Raw genomic sequence first — 13,437 nt, forward strand, 5'->3', positions numbered from 1 at the left:
CTTTGTAGTATTTAACACATCTTAGCCACAGCGGCTGCAATTAACAGCAGATTAATGTCCTCCTAATCAATGAGTTTACTGTTTGTGTACACTGGCGCTGTGTGAGCTGGACAGCCACAGGAAGAGCAGCACTAACTATAGACATTACTGCTAAAAAAGACACTTGGTTTCATGTTGCTATTTCTAATTATTAAGGAAATTCTTCTAACAAATAAATTTGTTTTTTCCTGACTTGTTTCTGTTGTGAATCTGTCACTGAAAATCTACTCTGTAGAGCTACTGAGAGTCTTAATAATAATATTCCTATAATATTTCATTAGCATTACAATGCAAATGCCATACAAAAGCTGAAATCTCTGAATAGTCTATTGATGCAAGTATTAGATATTTATTTATTTATTTATTGGTCTATTCAAACATAAGTCCTATATATAAGCTTCTCATCTCACTGCCAGTTTTGTCTTGGTGATGAGGTCCTACTCAAACACTCTTGCCATCCCTTTACCATCTCTATAGCAGCGTGCAGTGACAAATGTGACAATTTCTTTCATTTGGAGCGAGTTTAGATCAGCCTGGTAAAGAAGCGGATTTGTTATGCCCTCAGATTGTATGCTAAGCTTTGAAACGCTCGCTTTCAGCAGTTTTGAATCGTGCCGGTATCTGAACTTTCTCCTCACGGTCCATTAGATGTATGCAACAGAGAGATGAATATCGGGGATTTGATGAAAGGGATATGTTTCATGCTCTGCAGCTTTGTCTTTTGTTGTGAAATGAGCATGCAGATGATAACATAAAAGAGTCTGAAAAGTCATGGAGGAGAAAACGCAAGTTTGTGAGGAAATTTAAGGGAGTTGGAGAGGAAATGAATTGTGCTGAGGACAGAAGGAGGGAGCTGGGAGGAAGTGAACATGGAAAATGCTGAGGTAAAGGACCTGCATACCATTTTCTATAGAACTAGCCACATACATACATATTAAAGGAGATAAAAGACAGTCAAACCTGCACAGTCAAAATAAAAACAACAACAATTAAAAAAATTAATACAATTAATAAGATTTAGCAGCCAAGTTACATTTTAGTTGCTAAATCTTTTTAGTGAAAGATTTCACTTTTTTTTTTTAAAAATACACATTTTGTATCTTTAATTACTTTATTTGATTCAGTGAGTCAATTCTGAATCCGATTTTCGACTCACTGACTGAGTGAATCTGATTCAGGCCATTAATTTACAAGAAAATTCCAGGCCTTTTCATAAATCTTTTTCAACTAAATCAGACATGATGTGCATTATTTTCTCTTGCTGACAATAAACCAGATTATAAATGAAGAAACAACATATGGATGTTTGCAGAGTTTTTCTGATGAGCGTTTGTTTAATTTTTTGTTGCTTTAAATTTGCAGCCTGGACCCCCCAGGAATGTTTACATAAAATATTAACATTCTAATAATGAAATACTATCGATTAATTGAATGTATAATTTTTATATCTTTAATTGCACTTGAGGTCTAGCGAGGGAGTCTGTGAACCTAGTACAACTCACTGACTGAGAATCTGATTCAAATCATTAGCTCATAAAGACATTTGAGGATTTTTGTGAATCCTTTTGTCTGACTAATTAAAATTGGTCACGAATTGGACATTAAGTTTGTTGGAACACTTATGGATTCTGCTAACAAACACCACTGTGTCACAAGGTTTTCTTTAGTTTAAATATATTTGTTTCTTTTTTTGAGACCATTTTAATTGCACATTTTTCAGTTTGTAGTCCTACGAATGGTTGGATCACACTGTATCTGAAAAATGACCTGCCTCCTTGTAAATATAATTTTTTTTCCAAACAACATAATTCTTTTGGTTTAGCTGAACGTGTGAAACAATTTCTGTCTCTCGTCTATAAATATATGATGTTTTGTTTTGTGTGAATCTGTGGGAGAAGAAAACAATAGCGAAGGATCAGTATAGAAGGCTAGGGTGCACAGAGGAGGCACGCGTTTCCCAGACAACAGCTAGCTCTTGCCAAACAGGTCTTCCCTTATTAGTAACAATAAGGCTTGAAGTCCACTGACGTCTGTTCATGACAGCAAAGCGTTTCAAAGTTGTGTGTCTCGGTCTGTGCCTGTCCACAAAATGAGGCCTGTTTAAACAGCTGTGTGCCAAGACTTTCCCAGTCCCTCATACTGTCCTAGAGAGCTTTTTTTATGTGTGCTCTACACACTGTTTTGAGGGCCACCAAGAAAACACTCAGTTGGCTCCCACACTCCCATGTTAGGAGAACTATGTCTGTAGTTTCTTATAACCTCTGTTTTAGTAATATTGTAACTCAGATTAACTAAACTGTGCTGTAAATTAACACATAGTTTCCAAGATGCTCTAGCAGCTTGAATGATGTCTTCATTTTGCCGTCTGTTGCTCTATTCAAGGTCTGGATGACTGTCTGCAGCAGTACATTAAGAACTTTGAGCAGGAAAAGGTGGGTGGTGAACAGCTGTTGAGAATCACCCATCAGGAGCTCGAGGATCTGGGCGTTTCTCGTATCGGCCACCAGGAACTCATTCTGGAGGCTGTGGACCTGCTTTGTGCACTGGTGAGCACATACACAAACACACACAGGTGTATTGTGTTCTCACGGACATTAATTATAGTTTCAAATTATAAGTGGGTTTTATAGCGTCTTGTTGAAATGGTGGTATATTGTTTTTATAATAACATAAAGGAAATGGCATAATAGCAATTATAAAATGCATAGTTACCAGTGTTGGGAACGTTACCTAAAAAATAAATCCACTACAAATTACTAATTACTTCTTTAAAATTAAATTCTAATTTCATTACATTACTGATTACTGCACTTAAAAAGTAATCAGATTACTAATAACTTTACTTTCAAGTTTACTTTAATTTTCAAGTTATCAAACCTAAAATATGCACTACATTTAATATTGACAGAAAAAAATGCATAGTTATTATTTTTAAAGCCTACACTCCCAAAATCAACAAATATTTTTTATTTATTTAATTTTTTCGTAAAATAAAGAAAACAAATTGGGTGTGCTTTTTGCATTCTCAGTCTCTGCGAATATCTTCCTGATACCAGTCATGAATGAAAATGGCATGAGAAATACAGTAGGCTATATCTAAAGAAAGCTTGAAGTGTCTATTATTAAATGAAGCAAGTCATGTCAAAAAATCTAATATTCTCTGATAAAATAATCCATATGAGACCAATGCGAGGTACAGACTCTCCCATCTGAGCTCACCTATAATGTGTCTGTGCACATTGCGTGCTATAAGATCATCATCTCATAGATACACGTACACATACATATTTGTGGGTACACATAGATACACGTACACATACATAAGGGGTCATAAACTGAGAAATCAAAATCAAAAACATATAAAAACAGCCTTCTAAAAACGGAAAGCAGCCTGCCAAAATGGCAGCTTGTGGAATGTTCTACTCTATGATGTAATAGTGTGGCTAAACTCCACCTCCACAGAAGAAGATCAACGCCTGCTTCTAAATCGCTGCCTTTTTAGCCCCGCCCACTGATTCATGTTGTTGGTAAAAAACAAGAGCGGTTCTAGGCAGAAACCAAACAATAAACTTTATTTGATTAACTTTATTTTTAATTAAGTGTCAGAAACCCGTCAGTAAGAACTTGGTCTTTTGTTCACTTCATTTTACCATGTCAAAATTTGACCCAGGATTTTCAGAAAGATTGAAACTAAATGACAATACTGTGCTGGCTATATTGTATTCAACTGTAATGTCGCAACACAGAAGTGTGAGTAACTGTTTTTATTATGTGCTCACTATTGCTTTCTCTATTATTACAGATTGTTTGATATGTATGGAGAATTTATGTATTATTAACCTAAATCACAGCAGCACTGCATTCATCTGGAAAGGATGTAGGCTGTTAAAAATACACAATTATTAGCCAATAATAGCAGTGGGTGTTTACTTCCGAGGCTACTATACACTATGCCTATTAAAACAGAGCATTCTGAAGAGGGGGATTAAAAACAGGACAGAAATAGCCAATTACTTCTAAATTATGATGTTTTTTTATGTAAAAATCTCAATAACATAAGTGGACCAGGAACAGGGGCCGTTCTTCGTACGTCGCTAACTCAGTTAGCTGGATTTGATTGTTGACGATTTGGCGTGATCTTGGATCGTTTGGTTCTTCGAAGTTCATCCTGTAGCTGCTGTCATAGCAACAGGTCCGTTAGCTTAAACCTGCTCGGGAGCAGGCTTATTTCATGTAAACAGGATTAGATCGCTTCTTTTCAACCAGAACTGATACTCAAAATATGTCTGCTACCACCGCTACTTTATTACAAGAGTATCGTACTGATCCAGGGACAATAATTTAAAATAATAATCATTAAAAAAAAATATTTAAAAATAATTTAAAAATGCTGTGTAGCCCAAAACAGCCTACTATAGACACAGCCAGTTGTACTCACTGAAATATTTATTTGTCATGAAATTATTACTTCATAATTGTATTAAAGTCTTACACACATGCTATACAGATGATAGAGTTGTGCATTATTTTGAGTGATGACTGCTATTATAAGAGTGGCTTGATGGAGTGCAGGAGATGCAGATAACATGATATTGACCCTTAAGAAAATTTCATTAATGCTGTCACGTAACAAATCTGTCCAAATATAAAATGAAATGAATAGATAATTTCTGCATTGAAATAAAAATGTAAAGACTGCACAACTATAAATTGCGAATCTAAATAATTGGGAATCATGAAAAAAATTATAATAAAATAAAAACATGTATCTATTATCTCTTTCATATATCTATTATAACATTTATGTAGTTTTGTTTGCTTGGCTGTTTCCTTATAAAAGTCCAGAAATTTGTCAAGTTTTTCGTCAGGTGTCGTTTTAAATTATACGACGTCATTACATTGCCATCTTGCCACCAGCCAATCGCTGCACTGCTGATCATGGTTTCGAGTATCGATACATATCCCCTTTTAAGACAACACATGAACGCGCAATTATCTCAGATAACTCAATCCAGCGATACTAATCATACACAACAGGTGTGTTCGAAGAATTAGCCGGATCAGGATTAGCATGATGATATAATCTTGGATGTGTCATTTGATCTCGGGTGTAATAAGCAACGTACAAAGAACAGGCCCCAGTACAAAGTTCTGTGACCTCTTTAAAAAGCTATACAAATAAATAAAAAGTTAAAATATACAGAATTTGACAGTATTACATTTTCACTCTGCTTTCTAGATATTCTAAAAAAAGAATTCCATTCACAGTCATCGTTTAAAGTTTCTCTTCAGGTTTATACATATAATTTATACATATTATGGGTAAAAAAGTAAATATATTTTACAAAAATTGTTCCGTGTAATATATATTATTTATTTCTAATATATTTTCACACTGAAATTTGTGTATCAAAAGGAATAAAAATAGCATGTAAGCATAATTTAAATTTACATTATGCATATTTTCATGTATCAAGATAATTTATACTGTAAAAAAATTAAAGTATTATTTGTTAATTATTATATGGAAAATACTTACTTTTTATTCCTTTCATCAGAATACTGTTAGCATCAAGATACACTTAGGAAGGCAAGGGACCTAATGTATTCATCAAGAGGATCATTATATTTGAGGGCTCATGTCATCAAAAAGTTTGTTTCTCTCTATAATTGTGTATTAAAATATCCAAATTAATCAAATACTATGTTTATCTTTATTCCTAAAGCACCTGCCCCTGTTTTCGCTGCCTGTATGTTTATGGTAATTGCATCCTGTGCAATTAATAATAGCCAAAACAAACACTTTAAATCCTTGAAAATCCTTTGGATTATCCCTCCATTTCCCACTGTCATCCTGCACACGGTTTCCAGGCTGTTCTGATGGGGTACGAGAGAAATAAGGACGCCGATGCAGAAGGAGGGAAAGAGAGGCGGAGCAACTGAAAGATTGTGTGGGCAGAGTGGGTAGAAAACTGGCAGCAGTCGGGTGAGAGAAGGATAACAAATTAAAACAGGAGAGAAAGGCTCAGAGGGAGAGTGAAGAAAAGTGTGAGAGAAGGAACACAGTAGTGCTGAGCGGATGAAGGAAGAGGGTAGAAGAAGGAGGGTGAATGGTGTTTGTTAGCCAATGCATTCGCAAACTGGCCCCCTGTGTTCCTCTTTTTTTGTTCCCACCATTTGTTATGTCATGTGCTTAAGCCCAGCTAGTGTCTAAAAGCCTCTTATGTAATGCTTCTCTGGGTTTGTCCAACATGCAGCCCTGCTGCATTAAATATGATTACTCATCTATCCCTCATGCTGGTTCTATTGCAAGACAAACCCCCTCTGGCTTTTGTGTGCAGCAAGGCATTCTGGGAGAGCCTTACTTTGGTGTCACAGTGCATGACTGTAAGGGGGTTTCGGGAAGAGGTGTTTGACCATGATTCTTACACTGGCTTTTAACAGGCCAATACCAACAGTAAGCTATGCATAATGTAGATCTTACTTTAGTCAATTAAAGGACTTCTTTCAAAAGCATTAAAAAAAAATTATTATACTGGCCCAAACCTTTGAACAGTATGGATATGCAGTATATTTATATATTCATATATGTTTTTATAGCAAGGAATCTAGCAGGCTTCATTGGGACTACAACATTGTGTTAACATAGCATGAGTTGTGTGCCACTAAATGACCCCTTTCTCCTTCTCCATTTTCTTTCCTCCATTATTTAAAACCACTCAAACTACTTTTTCCCAGTGAACTTGGGCTCTATCACAGAGTGCCCTGACCTTCCCTTTACCCTAACTTGTTAACCCAGTCCCTTTTATTCTCTCCCTGCGTTTCATTTACATTTACATGTATATTTAATCATTCAGTGGATGCTTTTATCCACAAAGCTACTTACAAATGTGGAACATCACAAGAAATATGTCACACAAGAGCCAAAAATACATGCAGTACCACAATGCAGAGTTTCTAGAGTAATCTACAGTATTACAAAAGCTGGAGCTTAAGTGATAATTCTAAAAAGTAGTGAAAAGAGAGATTAACAAAAGTTTATTTATAGGGAACTACTTTTTTAATGTCATAGTTTAGCCATGCTTATAAAATGTTTGTCTTTAGCTGTTTCTTGGAGGTTGTGATGGTCTAACTTTCTCTTTCTTATATAGAACTATGGACTAGAGACAGAGAACCTGAAGACTCTGACCCATAAGCTGAATGCATCAGCCAAGAACCTGCAGAACTTCATAACGGGCCGGCGGAGGGGCGGTCACTATGACGGCAGAGCCACACGAAAACTTCCTAATGACTTTCTGACCTCTGTAGTGGACCTCATTGCTGCCGCTAAGAGCCTGCTGGCTTGGTTGGATAGGTTAGTCCTGCAAAGAGCCACAAACACAGCTCGCAACAAACAGATCTGTGTACAGACACATTGTACATTCATTAAACAGTGCAGCTGCATATATAGTGGCCCTAAATGTATTAGGACACCTGTACTATTGTTAAAGTGTTATGAAAATTCGGTCATTAATTACTCACCCTCATGTTGCTCCAAACCCATAAGACCCTCGTTCATCTTAAGAAAACAAATTAAGTAATTTTTTTTGAAATCCAAGAGCTTCTGGGCCTTGATCATGTAAGTTGGGTTGCTGTCTATGCAAGATCAGAAAGCTCTCGGATTTGCTCAAAAATATCTTAATTTGTGTTCGGAAAATGAATGAAGATTTTCATAGATATGGAAATACATGAGGGTGAGTAATTAAAGGGATACTCCAGCCTAATTTTGTCATTAATCATTAACCCTCATGTCGTTCCAAACCTGTAAAAGCTCCGTTCGCCTTCGGAACACAATTTTAGATATTTTGGATGAAAACCTGGAGGCTCGAGACTGTCCCATAGACTGCTAAGTAAATAACAGTGTCAATGTCCATAAAAGGTATGAAAAGTCGTCGTCAGAATACTCCATGTGCCATCAGATGTGCAATCTGGGTATCACTTTTTGTAAGCGAAGAAAACAAAAATAACGACTTATCAATAATTGTCAACAGTCTCCTCTGTCACTCCGTATTACTGTGCTGCGTATGCTCTTCTGTGTCATCTGCACCACAAGGATGCAGTCTGTGGGACAGTCTGAAGCCTCCAGGTTTTCATCCAAAATATCTTAAAATGGCTTTTAAAGAAAGATAGCACAATCACATTTTTGCACAAAGACTTTGATGATAAAACAATGCATATATTGATCAAATTTAAGACAATTTGGTCACATAGATACTAAAATCTCCATAATGAGATTAATTACATCTGTGCTATGACCCCTGTGTAATCTTGAGAGGATCTACTGTCACATATGTACTAAAAAAACATTTCCCAAATTGTTCAGAAAAGCAAAGTTACTTGGCATAATTTGTTTGCCGATGCCACGTGATTTGATATGTTGTTAAGGCAATTCAACGTGTCTTTTAGGTGTCTTTTAGGGCTGCTGTATTTATTTACAAGCAAATGTGAAGTTCAGTCAAAGCAGCCTCAGTGATCCCGCTCCTTTATCTTCCCTGCGTACGGTCACATGACCCCTCATCCCATCTAAAAGGCTCCATTGTTTCGAACTCATCAGAGAGGTCGTGCAACAGAGGCCACAGATGACACCATCACGCCGATTTCCTTATGTAACACCCATAAGCAATCAGCTGACAAACAAAAGATGAGTAAAGAGCTTACGTAAGTCTCTTCTGTTTCGGAGGAGCTGGCCCTGGAAGCGGCCAGCGTGTCTGCTTAAGCACTTCTGTTTATCTCTCAAGTGTGTGCGCGAGGTCGCGTTTTGTGGGTTTGCGTCGATTCCTTCATCATCTGAAGCTCTCGTTGGCCACACCTCCTCATTAGTGCAGCACACTCATAATTCCAGAGCGCAATTAATCCGCTGCTGTATCTCTCTAGATTATTCCTGGCCTCTGGTTCTCCCTCATTTATTCTCTCCAGACAGAATGACAGCAGGAGTGCGGCTCTGGGTGATCGACTTTAGTTTGGTACAGTCTTATTATAAAGTGTAAGATAAGAACCCTGGAGTCAGATATGTGCGCTCAGTGCACTCATTAAGATAAACGATGCCCTTGTGCTTTCTTCTCTGGAGAAGATTTCTGTATTACTGTTTGCACCATCTAGTCGACTAGTTGACCACTTCTTCGTCTTGGGTCAGTCACACTGCATGTGTTGTAGATGTCTAATATGGTTCATTTGGAGTGTTCACATTACGTGTACAGGTTTCTTGTAAACTGATCTAAAGAAAATTAAGTTGTTGCCTGAAACTATAAGCAGGACTTTTTTTTTTTTTTTTTTTTTTTTTTTTTTGCACCATTTATGAAGACATCCATACTTGTAAATTGCTGATCATGCATGTTTGTTATTTAAAAAATGTTCTGTGATATACTAAGCATTTTTGTTGGAATGTATTAACAGAATTTATATTTATTTATTTTTTTTTACCCCAAATGTCTCATCAAATATTTTTGAAACATACTACTACCTTTAAAAAAAAGTATTTTTTTGCACACCAAGGCTGCATTTATTTAAAGTCATTTCAAAAATACATTAAAAACAGTTATGTGAAATATTAACAAAAATATATATATAAAAATATATATTTTTTAATAATAGAATATTTTAAGGGAGAAGCATGGTCTAAATGAAAGGCAGTCTGTATGATGGAGCACGTGAGCAGAGCTTCCTCCTGCCGCCCGAGCCTCTGTGAATTAGTGCATTAGAGCGAGAAATCCTCACTTTCAGCTCTGTCTGTCTCTCTCTGTTTTTGTTAATCTTCATCTCCCTCCCTCTCCACATCCTTCTTGGGTCACCTCCTTTAAGCTCTCATTCATCATCCCGAATGTCCTGCATTTCCTGAATTAGACACGTTTGGCAGTGCAGCGAGACTAAGGAAGGTTAGACATAAAAATGTGGTTGTGATTAGAAGTGATCTAATGGTTAATGGCAGGTGTTACTTCTTCATCAGGTCTCCGTTCGCTGCCGTGGCAGACTATTCCATGACCAGGAATAATGTGATCCAGCTGTGTCTGGAGTTGACCACAATAGTTCAGCAGGTATGGACTCAAACACTCAGATCATTACATAACACTTTTACTTGTTTTGAATAGTTCATCCCAACATTTTAATATTGTCATTCATTCACCCTCACCAGTGTCACCCCAAATTTTAGCACTATAGGGCTGAAATCTGTTTTTTGAGGATACTTGAAAAGCAGGGTAAAGTTTCTAGGGCAGAAGATTCTTTAGAAGGAGGCCATGGATGTTTTTTCTCCTTCTCAATTTTCTGTCCTGGATTGAAATAGTGCTGCTCTGGCATGGGGCACTGAGGGCGAGGACAGACTGTCCCAGGTGGGAGAAAAGCGATGTGTCCCAGAACATATGAAATACAGATAAATGAAGGCCTGTGTCTGTGTGAAAATTCCACAGCATGCAAGTCTCATATTGTTTCATCTACACTCTGAAGGGCCTTTCACACATTCAAACTTTACATAAGATTCTTCTCTCTTAATTAAACACTAATGTATTAGCTCAGCTTTATTTACTCTCTTTTGATTCATCCTGCTGTGTAGGTTGTGTGCTGAGGGAGATTCCCAATATGTTTAACATTAATCATGCGTGCAGCCATTCAAGCTCCTTCACCCACAGGCTGGAAATCAGACTACCATTAAGTAGAGTGATGGAGAGTGGAGGAAATGAGCAAATGAGAGGAGGAAGAGGAAAAGCATTGCACCAGGTTCAGTGTGGGAGGATGACTCATCTCCTCCTCAGCTGTCTGCTTAAGACAGAGAACGCTGCCTTTGGCTATTTCAGATAGGTGCAAGACTCTGTGCCAGCAAGCAAATCTTTTTCACCATTCTCCAAGTGTCCTACAAGCCAGGCTCGGCTTCCCATCTGAGATATCCCAAAACTGTGTTTACGAATTAGAGCAGAAATTATATCATTTGCTCGTATGCATAACTGGGATGTATTTTATAACTTTTGTTGATTATGCCATTGGCAAATATTATGTAATATTTGAATGTATATTAATCTAAATTTCATGACATGAATGCACATTAACTATAAAGCATTATATAATAATTTAGTATTATATAACACTACAGAAAAAAAAACATATTTTTTTTGTAAAAATATCTTAAAACTTCAGAAGCAGAATTACATCAAGGTGCTATCTAGAGTATTATATTAACAATTAACAAATAATGTGCAGTATAAATAATAATATTATATTATATAAACGAACATTACATTTTATATATATATATATATATATATATATATATACACTATTATTAAATATTTAAACAATATTATTGAAAGTAATATTTTAAGACAAAATAAGAAATTTTTACATTAATACATTTTTTAAGTATGTTTAATGTATGGTTGCATATTTGTTACTGGAAAACTATTAAGCATAAGAAGGTTTTTTTTTTTTGTGCTTTGAATGAAATATATTAGGAAGTTCCAATAATATTTCTTGTCTTTCAGACTCTAAGTAATGGTATCGGAATCGAATTGTTAAAATTGGCATTTTGTCTTCTTGTGTTTTAGGACGGCACAGTGTATGAGACAGAAAATAAGATACTGCATGTGGTAAGAGTGACATTTATATTTTCACACAACCTCTTGATACATTTACATAAAACTCCTTATCTAGCTCCTCTGTTCAAAAATAGAAATCTGTGTCAAAGTGAGAAAAAAAGAGAGAGAGAGTGTGTGTGTATGTGAGGTGAGGTGAGTGTGAGAGGAATAAATTCACATTTGATTCATGGAGTCTAGCCCATGCTAGAGTGTCAGTCGTGGTACAGCTGGCTCTCTGCTATAAATACCAGTGCAGGCCACATTTCATCTGAGAGTGACAGAGAGAGTTTCCGTTTGCAACACTGGGAATACATTCACTGATTAGTCACCAGCAGCAGATTGAGAGTGAATTGTGATTGGACAGATCAATTCAAAGAAGACAGCAAGATCATAGAGAATTATGCTTATGAGACCATCCTGGTCACATGGTTACATTATAATAAGGTACATCCTGGCGACACTCGGTCTCAGTGCAGATGGTGTTTACGAAGCAGCACGGTGAACATGCAACAAAATCATCAGCATATTGTAGCTCATCAGCAGCTTCAGCTAGGAAACATTTTCTGTGCCTCTCTTGGTCAAGATATGTAAAACAATGAAACATTTCTCACATTTGTTTTCCCCCCTCTGTCTTCAGTGTAAGACACTGTCAGGGGTGTGTGACCACATCATTTCCCTCTCTTCGGACCCCATGGTGTCCCAGGCTGCCCATCTGGAAGTGGTACAGTTGGATAACATAAGGTCCACAGAGGGACTGGTGGGTATCTGGATGCCTGGATTTCTCATCTCTCCTCCTTATGTACAAAAAGAACGAGATTTCCAATTAGGGATGTATTTTAAACAGTGTTAAGAGTTCTCCTATATGCCGGGCACTGTTTTTTCTATATATTTATTTATTTATCCAAATATGTTTATAATATTTTCAACAAAAAGAAAAAAAATAGTGTGAAAAATAGTTTAGTACAGAAATTTTTACATTTGCAATATTGAAAGAATATTAACAAAGGGTTTGTCTGCAAAATATCAAAATGACTTCAAGATGGTGAAACATATATTATTAAGATTTAAGGCAATTAATTCAGTACAATTAATTATAAATACTAATTATTTAAAATGTAACTTCTTTTTACTTCTTAAAGACTGTTAGACAGACAGACAACAGACAGACAGGCAGATAGATAGATAGATAGATAGATAGATAGATAGATAGATAGATAGATAGATAGATAGATAGATAGATAGATAGATACTGTAGATAGATACTGTAGATAGACAGATAGATACAGTAGATGGACAGACAGAGAGAGAGATGGATGGATTTTTTTAACAGCATTTAATGATTTTTTAACTGCATTTGATGATGGTATTCTGGTAGATGTGATTGTATGAGCTTCGGGGCAGTAACATAAGACTGAATAAAGATAAAAATAAACATTCACACCCACCCTCTCTTTCTCTCCCCCTATATCCATGCTTTATGAGACCGCGTGTCAGAGAGGATTTGTGCTTGCTTGTCATGTCAGCAAGCTTCTTTCAGTGTTTTCCCAGTATGTGTCCGATATTTTCAGGCAATGGCTCTAAAGTGTATTTCTCCTTGCCCTAGGGCATGTACATCAAATCAACCTACGATGGCCTACATGTCATCACGGGCACTACAGAGGGAGTGAGTGGTCATTTTCAATCTTTCACTACAATCTCGATATGACATGGACAGTTCAGCTGAAGAAAGTACATGTAATCATAAAAACAATTTTGTGTTTTGCCATGTGTAATCCCATAGCTTTCTCCCTCTCCCTCT

General features: G+C 36.5%; 1 protein-coding gene across 3 annotated transcripts in view; it reads left to right on the top strand.

Moving 5' to 3' along the window:
* The window catches only part of LOC113038571 (connector enhancer of kinase suppressor of ras 2-like), a 37,980-nt gene that overhangs the window by 8,500 nt on the left and 16,043 nt on the right, over positions 1-13,437 (top strand). For 2 of the 3 annotated variants that reach the window (XM_026196082.1, XM_026196084.1), the window contains exons 2-7: positions 2,422-2,585; positions 7,191-7,393; positions 10,004-10,109; positions 11,610-11,651; positions 12,277-12,396; positions 13,243-13,302. In XM_026196082.1, coding sequence (XP_026051867.1) covers positions 2,422-2,585; positions 7,191-7,393; positions 10,004-10,109; positions 11,610-11,651; positions 12,277-12,396; positions 13,243-13,302 — 695 coding nt within the window. The remainder of the gene's footprint in view (positions 1-2,421; positions 2,586-7,190; positions 7,394-10,003; positions 10,110-11,609; positions 11,652-12,276; positions 12,397-13,242; positions 13,303-13,437) is intronic. The other variant, XM_026196083.1, reaches the window with a different exon arrangement.

Source organism: Carassius auratus, chromosome 21 (genome assembly GCF_003368295.1).
Source record: "Carassius auratus strain Wakin chromosome 21, ASM336829v1, whole genome shotgun sequence".
Taxonomy (NCBI): Eukaryota; Metazoa; Chordata; class Actinopteri; order Cypriniformes; family Cyprinidae; genus Carassius; species Carassius auratus.